Source organism: Rhinopithecus bieti, unplaced genomic scaffold (genome assembly GCF_001698545.2).
Source record: "Rhinopithecus bieti isolate Rb0 unplaced genomic scaffold, ASM169854v2 scaffold_5626, whole genome shotgun sequence".
Classification (NCBI taxonomy): Eukaryota; Metazoa; Chordata; class Mammalia; order Primates; family Cercopithecidae; genus Rhinopithecus; species Rhinopithecus bieti.
In genome coordinates, this window is record NW_016805666.1 from 9,070,600 (window position 1) to 9,089,784 (window position 19,185).

The 19,185-nt window shown below is 38.2% G+C and overlaps 1 protein-coding gene across 1 annotated transcript in view; it reads right to left on the reverse strand.

The window, feature by feature from the left end:
• Positions 1-19,185, reverse strand: part of ACAP2 (ArfGAP with coiled-coil, ankyrin repeat and PH domains 2) — a 186,118-nt gene that overhangs the window by 99,544 nt on the left and 67,389 nt on the right. The window contains 2 exon segments of the mRNA XM_017873479.1: positions 8,900-8,953; positions 9,785-9,904. Of these exon segments, the coding sequence (XP_017728968.1) occupies positions 8,900-8,953; positions 9,785-9,904 (174 nt within the window).

Consider the following 19,185-nt stretch of genomic DNA (forward strand, 5'->3'; position numbering starts at 1 on the left):
ACTGGAAGAACTAATATTGTTAAAATGTCCATACTACGCAAAGGAATCTACAGACTCAATGCAACCCCAATCAAAATACCAATGACAGATGAGCACGGTGGCTCACATCTGTAATCCCAGCACTTTGAGAGGCCGAGGCGGGTGGATCATCTGAGGTCGGGAGTTTGAGATCAGCCTGACCAACATGGAGAAACTCCATCTCTACTAAAAATACAAAATTAGCTGGGCGTGGTAGCACACGACTATAGTCCCAGCTGCTCGGGAGGCTGAGGCAGGAGAATCGCTTGAACCCAGGAGGCAGAGGTTGCAGTGAGCCGAGAAAGTGCCACTGCACTCCAGCCTGGGCAACAAGAGTGAAACTCCGTCTCAAAAAAAAAAAAAAGAAAAGAAAAGAAAAAGAAAAAATACCAATGACATTCTTCACAGAAATAGAAAAAAAAATCCTAAAATTTATATGAAACCACACACACACACACACACACACACAGAATAGCCAAAACTATCCTAAGCAAAAAGAACAAAACTGAAGAAATCACATTACCTCAAATTATACTACAGAGCAATAGTAACCAAAGCAGCATGGCACTGGGATAGAAACAGACACATGGACCAAAGGAACACATGGACCAAAGGAAGAGAATAGAGAACTCAGAAAGAAATCCATACATCTAAAGTGAACTCATTTTCGACAAAGGTGCCAAGAACATACAACAGGGAAGGGCAGTCTGTTCAGTAAATAAAGCTTAGACAACTCCAATGCAGAAGAACAAAACTAGAGTCCTATCTCTTGCCATATATGAATATCAAATCAAAGTGGATTAAAGACTTTAAGACCTCAAATTATGAATCTGCTAAAAGAAAACACAGGGTGAATTCTCCAGGACATTGGACTGGGTAAAAATTTCTTAATACCCTACAAAAGCACAGGCAACCAAGGCAAAATGGACAAATGGAATCGCATCAAGTTAAAAACCTTCTACACAGCAAAGGAAACAGTCAACAAAGTGACGAGACAATCCACAAAACAAGAGAAAATATTTGCAATCTATCCCTCTAGCAAGGAATTTATAACAAGAATATCATAAAGTGCTCAAAAAACTAGGAAAAAATCTAAGAATCTAATTAAAAATGGGCAAAAGATCTGAACAGACATTTCTCAAAAAAGACATACAAATGGCAAACAAGTATATGAAAAGGTGCCCAACATCAATGATCATCAGCGAAATGCCAATCAAAACTACTATGAGATTATTTCATGTCAGTTAAAATGGCTTTTATCTAAGGCTGGGTGCAGTGGCTCATGCTGTAATCCCAACACTTCGGGAGGCTAAGGCAGGCGGATCTCCTGAGGTTAGCCAGGAGTGGTGATGGGCACCTGTAATCCTAGCTACTGGGGAGGCTGAGGCAAGAGAATAACTTGAACACGGGAGGTGAAGGTTGCAGTAAACTTGACATCCTGCCGCTGCGCTCCAGCCTGGGTGACAGAGCAAGACTCTGTCTAAAAAAAAAAAAAAAAAACCAACAAAGCAAAACAAAACAAAAAAAACGTATACTGACAAACTTGATGGATTCAGAGTGTGGAAACATGAAGCTGAAAATGAGTCACTAAGTGAGTCAGTGCTATCGTCTGAATTCAAAAAGAGAATCATTAAAAGTAGGTAGAAGGGGGAAAAAGTAGAGCAACTTCTGTGTAAACCTGCAGAAAGGCTTCATTATTTTATTCAAAATCCATCCAGGTCACACACTGTAATCCCAGCACTTTGGGAGGTAGTGATGGGTGGATCACTTGAGGTCAGGAGTTCGAGACCAGCCTGGCCAACTTGGTGACACCCCATCTCTACTAAAAATAAAAAATAAAAAATAAAATTAGCCAGGCATGGTGGCAAGCGCCTGTAGTCTCACCTACTAGGGAGGCTGAGGCACAAGAATCACTTGAACCCGGGAGCGGAGGTTGCAGTGAGCCGAGATCGCGCCACTGCACTCCAGCCTGGGGGCTGAGCAAGACTCCACCTAAAAAACAAAAAATCCATATCCCAGAAAATATAAGCATTACTTCTGTCAATCAGAGAAAAAGAAGAGCACTTCCATTTTATGAATGATTGCCTCTTTGAAATACAACTTAAGAAGATACAATTATTTAAGTTCTAATTACATGTGAGAGAGGAGCTCCTGAGAGTCAGAGGAAAAGGGCAACAAATATTCCTCTGCCTTTTGCTAATATGCCTATGTAGGCAGTTTCTCATCATTAACAATGACCAATAATTTGATAGGATCATCAATTTTAAATCTTGACCAGGAATTGCTTGAAAGTATTTCACGCAGAAAACCTCTTTTTTTTTTTTTTTTTGAGATGGAGTCTTGCTCTGTCACCCAGGCTGGAGTGCAGTGGTGCCATCTCAGCTCACTACAAGCTCCACCTCCCAGGCTCAGGTCATTCTCCCGTCTCTGCCTCCCGTAAAAGACCTTTTTTAAAAAGTTATGTTTATTGAAGCAAGCTCAACCCTATTTTTTAAAACATCTGGACCAGGCATGGTGACTCACTCGTGTAATCCCAGCACTTTGGGAGGCCAAGGTGGGCAGATCACCTTGAGGTCAGGAGTTAAGAGACCAGCTTGGCCAACATGGTAAAACCCCTTCTCTACTAAAACTACAACAATTAGCTGGGCCTGGAAGCAGGCACCTGTAATTCCAGCTACTTGGAAAGCTGATGCAGGAGAATCGCTTGAACCCAGGAGGCAGAGGTTGCAGAGAGCTAAGATCGCACCACTGCATTCCAGCCTGGGTGACAGAGTAAGACTCTGTCTCAAAAAATAAAAAATAAATAAATAAAAATAAAACATCTGGAAGTGTTATACACATTCAATACACAATATCTTCCCTAACACTGTGTTTTCTAAAATATAACTTCATTAAAAGAAACTTAAAATTTTTTCACACAGATAGGTGCCCTTCTCTCCCCATGAAGTTTTCTCTAGTGTTCCATACAAACATGACTATCATTTTCAATCTGTGCCATGAGATGAGAGGAGTTGGGAAACCACCCTGTTCTCACTGTCTAAAACCATTTGTTGAGTAAGTGTACAGCTCTAAGTTGAAAAATCAAATGTACAAAAAAAAAATACTGGCCAGGCACAATGATTCACACCTGTAATTCCAGCACTTTGGGAAGCCAAGGCAGGACGATCACTTCAGCCCAGGAGTTTGAGACCAGCCTGGACAATATAGCAAGATCCCATCTCTACAAAAAAATTATAAAGTTAGCTGAGCATGGTGGTGAATGCCTGTGGTCCCAGCTACTCAGAAGGCTGAGGCAGGAGAATCACTTAAGCCCAGGAATTCGAGGCTGCAGTGAGTTATGATCACACTAACTGCCTGGGCAAAAGAGCAAGACCCCGTCTCAAAAATGATTGACAGACAGACAGACAGATAGCAAAGAGAGTCATACGGCCGGGCGCCGTGGCTGAAGCCTGTAATCCCAGCACTTTGGGAGGCCCAGACGGGCGGATCACGAGGTCAGGAGATCGAGACCATCCTGGCTAACACGGTGAAACCCCGTCTCTACTAAAAAAAAAATACAAAACTAGCCGGGCGAGGTGGCGGGCGCCTGTAGTCCCAGCTCCTCGGGAGGCTGAGGCAGGAGAATGGCGTAAACCCGGGAGGCGGAGCTTGCAGTGAGCTGAGATCCGGCCACTGCACTCCAGTCCAGGCGACAGAGCGAGACTCCGCCTCAAAAAAAAGAGTCATACGTGTTCATAGAATTTATGTACCAAATCAATTTTAAAGCTGCATTCAGCAAAGATAATAATCAAATAAATATTCCAAGTTCCTTATACTAACAGCAAGTTAGAATCCAAAAGTGTCATCAATGGAATCACTAAAATCTCTTAAATTCTAGGAAAATAAGCCACTCTTCAAACAAATTCTAATATCTAGTAGAATGGAGCATACATGACCTGCTCTGAAAAAGTCATGTGTTCACGTCTTATAAAAACATATGCGTTAAGGCCAAGCGCAGTGGCTCACACCTGTAATCCTAGCACTTTGGGAGGCCAAGGTGGGCCGATCACTTGAGGTCAGACGTTCGAGACCAGCCTGGCCAACATGGTGAAACCCCATCTCTACTGAAAATATAAACGCTAGCTGGGTGTGGTGGTGGGCACCTGTAATCCCAGCTACTTGGGAGGCTGATGCATAAGAATCGCTTGAACCTGGGAGGCGGAGGTTGCAGTGAGCCAAGATCACGTACTCCAGCCTGGGCAACAGAGCAAGACTCCGAGATCACATACTCCAGCCTGGGCAACAGAGCAAGACTCCGTCTCAAGAAAGATAGATATATATATAGTGATAAAACAAAAGAATTTTAAACATAATACTCCTGAGGAAAGAGAATCACTTGAACCTGGAAGGTGGAGGTTGCAGTGAGCCAAGATTGTGCCACTGCACTCCAGCCTGGGAGAGAGAGCGAGACTCCATTTCACAAAAACAACAACAACAACAAACACATATGAGTTAAAGAGAAACCCAGGATATTCTCATTCTAAAAGGAATAAGAAGAGTTCCATCCATTTTTACAGATAAATAAATAAATTACATGATAATCTAAATGATTTATTGTATTAAATGACTGGATAATCTGACTCCAACATATGTTTAATCTTTATTTGACTAATAACACAAATGGTTTTATTATTTTCAAACGTTTATTTAAGCCCACAAAGTTCGTAAATGACACCTCTGAAATATCCAGACTTTTATCCTTACACAAACTGATATACCAAAGCCCAATTGTTATGAGCTCTGCTAGAGAATCTAATGCAGGTTACACTATTTATTATGTTTCAGAAAGCAGTTTTCCTTAATCATCCTTTATACTGGGATGCTATGCAATTAGAATTCCAGAGAATGCTACAAAAAAAAAAACATTTTATATAACTAGGCTTTTCCTGCATTCTAACAAATGGCTCTGGGAACAAATTTAAATCTTATAATAAATTTTTAATAATGAAAAGTCATCTAGTAAATCCCCTTCATTTTATAGAGCAAGAATGTAAATCTTTTTTTTTTTCTTTTTTTTTTGAGACATGGTCTCACTGTGTCTCAGGCTGCAGTACAGTGGTACGATCATAGCTCACTGTGACCCCAACTTCCCAGGCTCAAGTGATCCTCACACCTCAGCCTCCTGAGTAGCTGGGACTACAGACGTGAGCCACCACACCCAGCTAATTTTTCTATTTCTTGTAGACACCAAGTTTCACCATGTTGCCCAGGTTGGTCTCTAATGGGGCTCAAGCAATCAAACCACCTCAGCCTCCCAAAGTGCTGGGATTACAGGTATGAGCCACCACGCCCAGCCTACAGAGGAGGAATGTGAATCTCAGAAAAATTAAATGACTTCCCTAAAATGAGAATTATGTAACTACCGGGAGTATAACAGTAAACAAGGTAAGTGTTATCCCTAGCCATAGTCTAATTAAAGTGAAGTATAACAGGGCTATGATGAGGGAAGAACTTTTGCCACAAATACAGGAATTCTAGTTCAAGTGACACAAGTCATTCCTACTGAAAAAAATTTAAAGTATTGGTTACAAAAAAACAAAAAGGCCAGATAGAATAGATGGTATATTAACTACAAAAAGAAGAAAATTAAAAGAAAGTAAACCAAGGACTCACAATTTCATTTTATATCTATTAAAAGGAAAATTTCTGAGATGCTGTCAAAAAGAATAAGAGAATAAAATACACAGTGGACTTCTGGGTATAGTGTCAGACAAAAAGTTCTTCTTGTATAGAAACATGTATGTAAACACAAACAAGCTGACCAACATGCAGTCTCTAGACCTCCAGGCAGACGGATAAAGAGTGATTTTTTCTTAGTATACAAATTATCTTTTTAAAGCAATGAGTTTTATAGTCAACAGAGAGTATGAGGTTTCTCAAGTATAAGGAATAGCAAAAAAAAAAAAAAAAAAAAAAAAGAGGGAGGAAGGAAGGGAGGAAGGGAGGCGGAGGAAGGGAGGAAGGAAGAAGAGAGAAAGAAAAGTGAGAAAAGTGGAACCTGCATAGGTTCCAGGAGTGTAGGTGCACATTAAGATTAAGAGCACTGGTATTAAAAAGACCAATCTCGGCTGGGTGCAATGGCTGACGCCTGTAATCCCAGCACTTTGGGAGGCCAAGGCAGGCGGATCACAAGGTCAAGAGATCGAGACCATCCTGGCCAACATGTTGAAACCCCAACTCTACTAAAAATACAAAAAATTAGCTGGGCACGGTGGCGGGCGCCTGTAGTCCCAGCTACTCCAGAGGCTGAGGCAGAAGAATCCCTTGAACCCAGGAGGCAGAGGTTGCAGTGAGCCGAGATTGCACCGCTGCACTCCAGCCTGTCAACAGAGCGAGACTCCGTCTCAAAACAAAACAAAACAAAAAAAACAAAACAAAGACCAATCTCTATTCCTCCAAAGGAAACAATACATATATACCTTGCTTCAAGGCCAGGTCAGTGGCTCACACCTGTAATCCCAACACTTTGGAAGGCCAAGGCGGGTGGATCACTTTAGGCCAGGAGTTTGAGACCAGCCTGGCCAACATGCCAAAACCCCATTTCTACTAAAAGTACAAAAATTAGCCAGGCACAGTGGTGCATGCCTGTAGCCCCAGCAACTTGGGAGGCTGAAGCACGAGAATCACCTGAACCCGGGAGGCAGAGGCTGCGTTGAGCCGAGATCGCCTGGGAGACACAGCCAGACTCTGTCTCAAAAAAAAAAAAAGTTATTTGCCAAAAGTCTATCTTAATCATAACTTTTCACATATAAAACCGTAACAAAGAGCAAGGTATTATTATATAAAGAAATAGCCTAAGATTTACTGCTTTAAGGAGAGGAATATTTCAAAGGATAATAAATTATAGAGAAAACATTTAGTCTATTATGTCAATTTAAAGTCAATCACTGATATCAAAAAGAAAAAAAAAACTTTCTTACTAAATTACATTTGGTTTAAAGAGAAATCAAACATACCAAACACTGCCATCTAAATTCAACAGAAGGCAAAAAGAAAACTATTATGTGGTCAAATTAGTGTCAAATACTAGAGCTAAAACCATAAAACTCTTAGAAGAAAACGTTAAGGGTAAATCTTTATGACCTTGAATTTGGCAATGAATTCCCTTACACATAACACCAAAAACACACACAACAAAAGACAAAATAGAGAAACTGAACTTCAGACTTCATCAAAACTAAAAACTTTTGTGTGTCAAAGGATATTTTCATGAAAGTAAAAAAGAAAACCTACAAAATGAGAGGAAATATTTGTATAACATATACTGATAAGGGCTTCATATCCAAACTATGTAAAACAAGTATAAGTCAACAACAACAACAACAACAAAGCCCAATTAAATAACTGACAAAGGGACTGGGTGCAGTGGCTCACACCTGTAATCCCAGTGCTTTGGAGGCTGAGGCGGGAGGATGGCTTGAGCCCAGGAGTTGAGGACTAGCCTGGGCAAAAGAACAAGACCTCATCTCTACCAAAAAAAAAAAAATTAGCCTGGCATGGTGGCACACATCTGTAGTCCTAGCTAACTGGGAGGCTACAGCAGGAAGATCACTTAAGCCTAGGAGTTCCAGGCTGTAGTGAGGTATGACTGTGCCACTGTACTCCAGTCTGGGTGACGGAGTGAGACCCTATCTCTAAATAAATAAAGGACTTCAATAAACAACAATGCTAACAATGACAGAAGATACACAAGAAACCAGTAAGCACATAAAAGATACTCAACTGCATGAGTCATTAGGGAAATGCAAATCAAAACTACAATGAGATACCACTTCACACCTACTAGGATGGTTATAATTTTTTTTTTAAAAATTGAAAATAACAAGTGATGATAACAATGCGGAGAACTTGGAACACTCAAACACTACTGGTGGAAATGTAAAATGGTACAGTCTCTGTAGAAAACAGTTTGGCAGTTTCTCAAAAAGTTAAACATAGAATTACCACATGACCCAGTAATTCTACACCTAGGTACATGCCCAAAAGAACTGAAAACAGTCACTCAAGCAGATACCTGTACATGTCGATATTGGTATAGCTAAAATTTGAACTGTAATTAAAATAAACGTTGTCATATTACTTCATCCTAAATATGCTAACCCACAAAAAAAATTAAGAAAATCAAATTAAGAACCAAAAACAAGCAGATTTTATGAAGATTATAAGTACTGATATTCTTAGTACAGACAGCGGCCAATAAATTTTAAAGCACTGATTAAATAATTATACAACAGCCATATCAGTTAAGCTTTTTTAAAAATATAAGAAACATACAGCTTATAAGCTGTGATTTTTGCAGTAAACTTTCATAAACTTTGTAAAGGAATTTTGTACATTCCCAAAGTAATATATATCCCTCATTCTTGAAGGATAAATGCCCACAAATCTTAAATGCACACATAAATAGCTCAAAGAATATAGCACTCTTTAATATTGGTAATTGTTTAGATCAAGGGGATATATTGGTAAGTATCTAAAAAGAAATAGCTACATTTAAAATGACTTTTGCTTCTTTATTCTTAAATGCATGCTTAAAATTTTAAAACCACAACTTAAAGGGAAAAAAATTTAACTTTTGGGGTATGTCCTTCAATGATATTAAGTTTACTATATTAGAATGGAAAATAATACTCTTATTCTCTTCTTTCACACGCACATGCGCGCACACACACTCAAACACAAATACACACACAGTGTACATTTTAGATTCACCCAACTAAAAAGCTAATGACGAATCAAAGCCATGTGATTCACTTTTAGTCATTTCATAAAATATTGCAACTCAAGAAAAATACTAAAATGTTAATACGGTCATAGTTAACTCCTACTTACTGACACTTACTGTGTGAAAATTTATCATTTCTTGAAGACTGTCGGAAAACTTGGTCAAACTTGTCTATGAGAAAGAAATCAAAAGAAAACCAAATCATTTAAGAGCCATTTAAATAGGTCACAAAAATGTGACCTCAGTATTTCTGACAGATCAAGTTACACTGTAAACAGTAACATTTATTTCCAGGGACAATCTCACTACCTCATAGGTACACTCTGCAGAGGTCAAGTCTACATGTGGTAACAAATAAAACCCTAAAAACATGAAAGAATTAGTACTGCCCCTTCAATGGTATTACACTACCAATAGAAATGGCAAATATAAACCTAAGGTAAAACTGTTTTGAGTGTATCAAGATGACCCATGTAGGCATCTAGGATCAAATAATCATCAAACTACAATCATTTCTTCACCAGTTATTATTTCTCATGAAAGAAATATAACACCACACAGTATACCAAGGGATCTAAGGTAACCCAGCATAAGCTGGCTAACCAGTATCTATACAGCCCCCCATACATAGAGTTAGACACTACACTCAGGTTAATGCCCTCTGCGTGCCCCTATAAGCAGCTACTAGTAGGCACGATCTTGATCTTCCTGCTCAGGCCCTCTGACAGGTGCTTCAGCTCACCTAGCAGCAAGTAAACTTAGTAAACTAAACAAAATAATAAGAAACTAGGTGAGAAGAGCCATGCTAGATAATGCGCAATGCAAATCATCAACTTCTATCATAGAAAACAGAATTATACAAGACAGCACCGAGGGGTGATCACTTTTCTACTTCTAAGTATCACCATAACTATAAATAAGGTAGATGAATGCACAATTCTTTAATGTCTTATTGCTTTTTTTTTTTTTTTCATTTTTAACTGTAATTTCAGTAATACTAACCTCAACTACAGCATCGTTACTAGAATACTGAGCCAGGTCTCGAATCCCATTCATGAACTGTTTATTTGCAACACAAAAGGCTTTTCCAGTATCAATCATTGCAATACAAAGCTTCACAAGCTGAAAAAGAAAAAAATATTCATCAGGTTGAAGATAATTTTACAAATTACTTAGCTGAACAAGTGCTGGCAGTAACTATATGAGGTGACCTAGTTAAGTTCAATTTGTTTCACCAATAAACTCAAAACAGACTAATTGAAAAGTATTCTTTTTTCCTTTGGCTTATAAAGTAAATCCATAGCAGAGCTGTACCAAAGAAGCTGACCTTTTAGGATCCAGAGGTTGTGTGATAACAATAACAAAAGTATGTTGGAGGAAAGGTAAGTAAACTAGCATGATAGCTTACTGATCATTTCAATGTTAGGCTATCAAAGCAGATGTCTAAAGCGACTGATTAACCATGTACTCAAAAAAAATTTTCTCCAATACTCATTGTTCCAGGCATTGTCTACGCCTTCGCACTGGGCTCTTCTCTTTCTTTCATCTTTCTCTTTCTCTCTCCCTTCCTTTTCATTCCCTTTATCCCTCCATCTCCCTGTTCTTCCATTCCTTCCTTCCTTCTTTCTCTCCTTTCTTTCAGGCACAGAACTGTTTTTTTAACCAAAACCTTGGGTAAATGTCAAATATTAAAAAACAGATGAAAGTGAAACTGTTCTAGACAAAGGAGAGAAAAGTACTGAGGGGATGGAAAGGGGGGTCACCAAGAAGAGGATAAAGAGCCAAGAAAAACTTTAGAAAACTCCTGAAGGATCTCAAGAGTATAAATTAAAACTGCTGCCCTAAGACCTAGGGGAACAGAAATTGAAAGCATAATCTCTGCTCTCAAAAACTCTAATTCTATAATCCTAACAAGTAGATAAATTCTATAGAGCACAAACACAACTACTATGACAAAACTATGCATGAAAGAAAAAAGGAAGACCATCTAACCAGGGCTGTGGGGACCAGGGCAAGATTCCTAGAAAAGGCAACAGAAGATATTGCTATACTCTTATGGGCTTTTGATTTATCAGTGTGCATCCAAGAGTGGAGGTATATAATATGTAGCATTTCCCAAAAAGAATTCGTGTGAGAGGAAGCATTATTATATGACCAACGTTCGACAAAACCCACTGTGAGAAATGCTGGCACCGATGTCTTTTAAATCATTTGCTATGTATAATATAAAATAAAATATCTTGCCAGAAAAATTCTAAAGTTCATATGGAGTAACCGCTATGCAAGAAGAGCAAAAAAAAATATTTGAAGAAGAGTAATAAGGTAAGAACATTAGTACTATATGATATTAAAATATATTATAAAACGAAAGTAAATAAAAGTCTGGTAGTAAATGCAAATAGACAAACTGATAATGTAAGAGAATACACAGTCAAAAAAACAGATACAAATATGCCATATTTGATTAAAGTAATATTCCAGCCAGTGGGGGAAAAGTTATCTGATAAATGATATTAGGGACACTGGATAGTCAACTGAAGGTGATAAAAAAAGAAATTAAATTGTATTACAGACTCCCAAGTTAATTACAGATAAAGATTTAAACATAAAAACAAAATCAAAAATCAAAGAGGAAACAGGTTTTATTTTTTTTCAATAATCTCAAAGTGGGAAGTCTGAGAAGGATGCAAAGCTCAAATACTATGCAAAAAAAAAGAAAACCCTGATCGATTCAATTATATAAGACATTCCTATAAGGAAAAAACAGACACAGTCAAAAGAAACAATATAGGAAAACAATATTAAGATAAATCACAAAGGACAAATTTCCCTAAGAAAGGGTATATAAATTATTTTGAAAATCCAACTATTCACTAGAAAAAATGGGTAACATACATGCAGAGATAATTATCCCCCCCAAAAAAGAAATACATGTGTCTTAAATGCATGAAAAGATATTCATTCGCACTCATAATAAAAGAAAAGAAATTACTTTTTTTTTTTTTTACTAACGGCAAAGATCAAAAGTTTGATAACATGCTGTTTTAAAGAGGGTAGGTATGGGGAAATAGTCACTCTCACGCACCCTTGTTGGTAGGAGTGTAAATTGGTACAGTATCTACAGAAGGCAGTTTAGCAAGAGCTATCAAAATTTAAAATATACATACCTTCTAACTTCACAATTTCACTTTTTAAAATGTATTATACAACTATATTTTACAGATAGCCATATGACACATGTAAAGTCATTCACTGCAGTCACAGTAAAATATTGGTAGCAAGCTAAGTGTCCGTCAGTGGACAGCCAAATAAATTACGATATATCCCTTCAAGGTAATACAATTCAACCGTTTTTTTAAAATGAGACAGCTCTACAATAACAAGTAACATCCATGATATATTAAGAGAAAAATGAAAATGTAGAACAGTGCTAAAATTTTTGTTGAAATGGGGAGAGTCATTGGTACTGAAGAGTACAAACACTTTCATATGCGTAGAAAATTTTGTGAAAAGGCCAGGCACAGTGGTTCACACCTGTAATCCCAGAACTCTGGGAGGCCGAGGTGGGCAGATCACTCAAGGTCAGGAGTTCAATATCAGCCTGGCCAACATGGCAAAACCCCATCTCTATTAAAAATACAAAAATTAGCCAGGCATGGTGGTGCGCACCTGTAGTCCCAGCTAGGCGGGAGTCTGAGGCAGGAGAATTGCCTGAACCCGGGAGGTGGAGTGAGCTGAGATCATGCCACTGTACTCTAGTCTCGGTGACAGAGCAAGGCTGTCTCAAAAAAAAAAAAGAGAGAATTGTGCAAGGGCACAAGAGAAACTAGTTCAGTGCATTCCTCTAGGAAAGAGATAAGAAAATGACTGATTTTCACTGGGTACACACTTTTTTACCTTCAAACTGTGTACTACATAGGTCGTATTATGCAACGAATTAAATTAAAAAATAATTAAAAGTTTCCATAAAAACAAAGAGAGACAGGTTAATAGTAAAACATATGGTAAAAAACATAAGGTTCGCAGCTAAGTCTGCTTAGGTTCAACCTACTGTTAAACATCTAAGTGAGCCTGAGTGACCTTAACCTCAACAAACTTCCATTTCTTCTTCTGTATCATACGTAACAATGGTACCAAACCATATATGGTTACTAAAAAAAAAAAGAGTAAGATAATGCACATAAAGATTCTTAGCACAGGCCAGTGGCTCATGCCTGTAAGCCCAACACTTTGGAGGCCAAGATGGGAGGATCTCTCGAGGCCAGGCATTTGAGACCAGCCTGGTCAACATGGCGAGACCCTATCTCTGTTTTTTAAACATAAGAGATATCAGTAGATATGGCTTTATTTTAGTCAGTGATAACCAAATAAAAATATGTCCAACTATACTTTTCTGATAACTTAAATTTTGGTTTTTATGCATATAGATTAGTGGGAAGAACTGAGAAGAGAGGATAGAAACAGTTTACTGAATAATCGATTGAATACACAGATAAACAAGAAAAATAGAAAACAAAATATAACAGAAGAACAAATTTATTAGTTATGATATTATATATAAGTGGCTTAGATTCTCCCGTTAAAAGACTAAGACTCTTGAGCTGGCTCAAAAGTTAAAAGAAAAAAAAGTTAAGCTATAAATTGTCTCCAAGAGAATTCAAATAAGTTGACTGAGGTATTTTAAAAATAAATAAATAAATAAATAAATAAATAAACTTTATCAATTCAAGATAGAGGTGGCAGAGAAGGGAAAGGAGAGAGATGCTAAAGCAAAGTCCTGAGGAGGTAGGGGGCTTGCAAATGCATAAAAAGGGATACTTTTATCATTCAAAGAAGCAGAAAAACTAAAATGGTAAGAACAGATCCTGTTAAACTTCTAGATTAGGAGTAATAAATAAAGGCATTTCCCACCAAGCAGAAGAAGAGACAAGGTCATCTGCAAAGAATGAAGAACAATGTGGCAAATCTTGAGGTCTTGAAGAGCCACTAACAGTAACAAGAAAGGAACCTGACTGGGTTTGGGGGAAACCGCTTTATATCAAGAACTCCAGGAATGTGTCGCACCATCAGTTGGTTTCACCAAACAGTTGTGTAACTTCCCCTGTAGGGTTTTGTAGGCCAGATATGGGACAAATAATATAGACGGTTAGACTTAAAATAGTGGAAAATTCTGCAGAGTAGGTGTTACGGAAAGGACATGAAAGTCTCTGAAGAGAAATAATGATGTAATAAAATTAAGAGTACTCTGAAAGGGATCATAGCAGCATTATTCACAACAGCCAAAAAAGAGAAACAACTCAAATGTCCATCAACTGATGAATGGAGAAACAAAATGAGGTACATCCATGCAATGATGCATTATCCGGCTATAAAAACAAAGAACTGATATGTGCTATAACACAGAAGAATCTTAAAAACATTATGCTGAAAGGAGCTAGTCACATAAGACCAAATATTGTATTATTGCATTTATTTGAAATGTTCAGAAAAGGCACCAGGCCAGGGACAGAAAGTAGATTCTGTTGCCAGAAGAGAGAGGGAGAGGAGAATAGAGAGTGAATGCTAATAGATACAGGGTTTCTTTCTGGGGTGAAAAATACTTTGGAATTAGATAGTGGTGATGGTTGTACAGCACTGGGACTATACTAAAAACCATGAATCACACACTTTGAAACAGTGGATTTTATGTTAGGTTAATTTTATCTCAACTTTTTTTAATTACAAAAAAGAGGAATACATTGAAGTGTATTTAAAAACTATCTGAGCAGCCATAAAAAAGAATGAGTTCATGTCCTTTGCAGACACATGGATGAAGCTGGAAACCATCATTCTCAGCAAACTAACACAGGAACAGAAAACCAAACACCGCACGTTCTCACTCATAAGTAGGAGTTGAACAATGAGAAAACATGGACGCAGGGAGGGGAACATCACACAGCAGGGTCTTCCGGGGGCGGAGCAAGGAGAGGGAGAGCATTAGGACAAATACATGCGGTTGATAGGTGCAGCAAACCACCATGGCACATGTATACCCGTGTTACAAACCTGCACATTCTGCACATGTATCCCAGAACTTAAATAAAAAAAAAAAAAAGTGATCTGAAATATCACAAGTGGATAGTAAAAGACCAGAGATAAGGCTGAAGAACAGAAGCAGTAATGAGGCTGAGAACTGGAAGGACTGGAGACTCAAGTCAGAAAGTAGGACACCAGCATTCCAGATTTCAAAGATTAGAACCCTGGGTGATGAGGCACAGAACATAGTCATGAAATAGGTATCAGAAGTAGAACAGTGGTCACTATCACAGGAGTTACAGAGAAAAGGAAATTGTCATATAGCAGAACCACATATACACTGCGGCTATCCAGGAGGAAGGATGAGCTTGGCAATGAAGAGGGAAGGAGGCAGAAAGAGAGAAGACTGAGATTTTGCCAGCTGTCAAAATACTTGTTAGATGATGCTGATAAATGAGATTATAACTGAATAATATAAACCTACAAAGAGGGAAGATTCTTACCTACAACAAGATTAAATGTCAAGTCCATCTAAATTATCAAACTAATATCCCTAATTCATTCAACAACTTTTTACTAAGCAATTACTATGTCATAGACACTTTGCCAGATGATAGGAATACAAACAACTTATCTGCTGACTATCTTTGAGTAACATACTCTCCGATTCTTGTTTTTTCGTGTGCAAATTAGGGATATCCACTTTGCAATATTGCTATAATGGTAAGAAATAATATAAGTAAAACATAGGACTTTGCATACACTAAGTATACAAAACAAATGAGGGTTTTTTCTTTTTCTTTGGAAACGGGGTCTTGCTCCGTCACCCAGGCTGGAGTGCAGTGGCGCACGCACGCACGCACGCCACCACGGCAGGGGCACCATACCCAGCCAATTTTTGTATTTTTAGTAGAGTCAGGATTTCACCATGTTAGTCAGGCTGGTCTCGAACTCCTGACCTCAAGTGCTTCACCTGCCTCGGCCTCCCAAAGTGCTGGGATTACAGGTGTGAGCCACCACTCCGGGCCAGTTTTTTTCCTTTCTAAAGACAGTCTGTCTTCAAGGAGCTAACAGTCTGTTGAAGAGACAGCATCATTGTTTACTTAGAATTTACCACATGCCAAGAACTGTGCTAAGTACTTTACATGTTATTATCTCACTTTAGTTTCATAATAACCCTATGAAATAGACACTCTTATTTTCCCCATTTTGGAGAGAAGAAACTGAGGCACAGAAAGGTTGAAGAGCTTGTCCAAGGCCATATTGCTAGTAAATGAGAAAGCCAGACTCAAACCCAGCAGCAGCTCCAGGCTTTGTGTTCTTAATACCAGGCTATGCTGCCCACCCAAAATTACAATATTATAACAGCTTAAATCAAAGTACATGCACGAAATAATGCAACAGAAGAAAAAGAGCCAACACTTGGTAGTACTTGGCTGAGATTTAAAGAGTATCTGCTCAACGGGGAACAAGCATGCCAGTGAGACAATGCAACACATGCAGAAATTAAGTCTAGATGGCAACGATGATGCACTATGATGCTGTCAATGACAGAACACCAGGAAGAATGGATCAATAACTGAACTCAGTAGAGCAATGCCACTCATAAAGCATTATTCACCAGAAAGAATGGAACTACTGGTGGCATACATTAAAGGCAAAGCCAACAAGCTAGTTTAACCTGTCCCTGGCATGATTTACAATGATACTATAGGTGGAACTTGCCCCACACAAAGCTATGCAATCATTAACCTAGACTTGGAGCAACCCCTCCACCACCCCCATTAGTCCTTCAATGCCACTACCTTCAATAACAACCATTTCCTCCTCTCAGCCTCTCTTCTCTATGCCAACTCCCCATAGTTTCTAAAATAAAAATAATAGTTAATAGATTAACAATTTGAGCTAGGCATGGTGGCTCATGCCTGTAATCCCAGCACTTCAGGAGGCCAAGGCAGGCAGATCACCTGAGGTTAGGAGTTCGAGGTCAGCCTGGCCAATATGGTGAAACCCTGTCTCTACTAAAAATACCAAAAAATTAGCCAGGCGTGGTAGCGTGCTCCTGTAATCCCAGCTACTCAGGAGGCTAAGGCCGAAGAATTGCTTCAGCCTGGAAGGTGGAGGCTGCAATGAGCCGAGATCACACCACTACACTCCAGCCTGGGTGACACAGCAAGACTCCATTTCAAAAAAATTTTTTTTAATTTAAAAAATAATAATAATAATTTGGGAGAGGTACAGAAACCAGAGAAATATAAAAGTAACTATGGAACCTAGGTGGGAGGGAAAATAGGTGATTTTTTTAAGCTGTCAAGTTTCCATGTATCCTTAGTAGCCCCTTGGGTAAGAGAGACTCTAGAATGGGCTGATAGTTCTTAGTACTGAATGTCAATACTTCAGTAACTTGTTTTAGATTTGAATCTTTTGGTTTGAAGATTCTAGCAGTGTGCCCTACCCCAAGTGAATAATACAAAGGAAAAAAGAATTCACTCATAACAGCAAAATAATCAGCAAAAACAGTGTCAGTGGATTCTATCTGTTTCGGTATTTTAAACTCTGAGGTGTCCCACCAGTGTTTCATATGATTTACATGCAGTTCTACCTTATTACATTACTCTTATTTCATGTATATTATATGTAATAATATATGTATTATTTTTGTATATATAAGTAATAAGATATCCTTCTTATACCACTCTGTGATTCTTTAAAAGGCCTTGCCCCTCTACATACTCTCTCATAAATCTTCCATAAAATCAAAATTAGATTTTCTGTTTTCTACCTTAAGAGTTTAAAATTGTTTCAAAGAGTACTTGAAAATAAATGTAATGCCTCAGGGTAAAATAAAATAAAATAAAAGAGTAATAAAAGCCAGACATGTAATTTTTAAGTGGAAAACGAAGGAAGGCATTTTCAAATATCCTTATCCAAAATTAAAACATTAATTTTTGCAAAGACTTGCCTGGAGGCTAGCTAGCATTCCTCAGAACATCTCCCAGTGGAGTGGGCTCCCCCAGCACAGATCCTGAGGTGCAGGGTGCACAAGAAGAGCACCGAACTGATCATACAGACAGAGTTGGCCGCGTGCGGTGGCTCATGCCTGTAACCCCAGCACTTTGGGAGGCCAAGGCAGGCGGGTTGCCTGAGTAGGAGTTTGAGACCAGCCTGGGCAACACAGTGAAATCCCGTCTCTACTAAAACACAAAAAATTAGCCGGGCATAGCAGAACGAGCCTATAGTCCCAGCTACTAGGGAGGCTGAGGCAGGAGAAGTGCTTGAACCTGGGAGATGGAGGTTGCAGTGAGCTGAGATCATGCCACTGCACTCCAGCCTGGCTGACAGAGCAAGATTCTGTCCCCCCCAAAAAAAGAAAAAGGGTTCTAACCCTGGTCATGCCTCTTCTACTCTGTGATTTGAAGCAAGTCCCCGTCACTTCCTTGGACTTTGCTATCCTCATCTATAAAATGGGAATAATAACACTTGTCCTACTTACACTACAGGATTATTGTAAAAATTTAAAAGATACTACATATTACAGGGCTTTAAAAATTATAGAGTACTATACAAAAATAACTTATCTCTAAATATCAAAATTTTGACGTACTTTGTTTACATATAGAACTAATGCTATTTTATATAGTTTCTAGACTATTTATATGATATAAAGATGTGTGTTTCATGGTTTCAAAACATTTGAAAACCTTCAGCTTAATGTATTTTATATCCTTGCTACTCAAAGTGTGGCCCATGGGCCAACAGTATGGGCATCACCTGGAATCCGGTTACAAACACAAAATCTCAGGTATCTCCAACTACTGAAGCAGAATCTGTTTTTTCACAAGATGAGATCCCCAAGGGATACCTATACAAAGTTTAGGTTTGAGAAGCACTACGTTACACAGCAATGCCATTTATAATAATCATTAAACTAGAAAATTATTTCCAGAAAAGGTATTTCAAATATATACATCTGATTTATCTACAGAAATTTAAAGAGAAACATTTTAATGAGGAGTGGCTTCAGAAGAAGTACATCTAAACAAATGGATCAGAAGCTGTCTTCTCATTCTACTACTTCTGCCTACTATATAGCAAACAATGTTTCTTGGACAGACACCAAAAAAATCATCAATAACATAGATGGAGGAAATCAATGTACATTTATCCTTCCACAAAATATGACCATACCAATTACTAAGTATATTTTAAGCATTTCTGGCATTAGCTTAAAAATTGAATATTTTAAATTGTATTTATATTTGAACATGGTCACACCCAAATTTATACAATGGTCAGGTTATATATGAAATCCATTAAGCAACAAAAAAGAAAGATGTTTTTGGTAGAAAATACAGAAAAAGCTTCCTTTTTTTTTTTTTTTTTTTTTT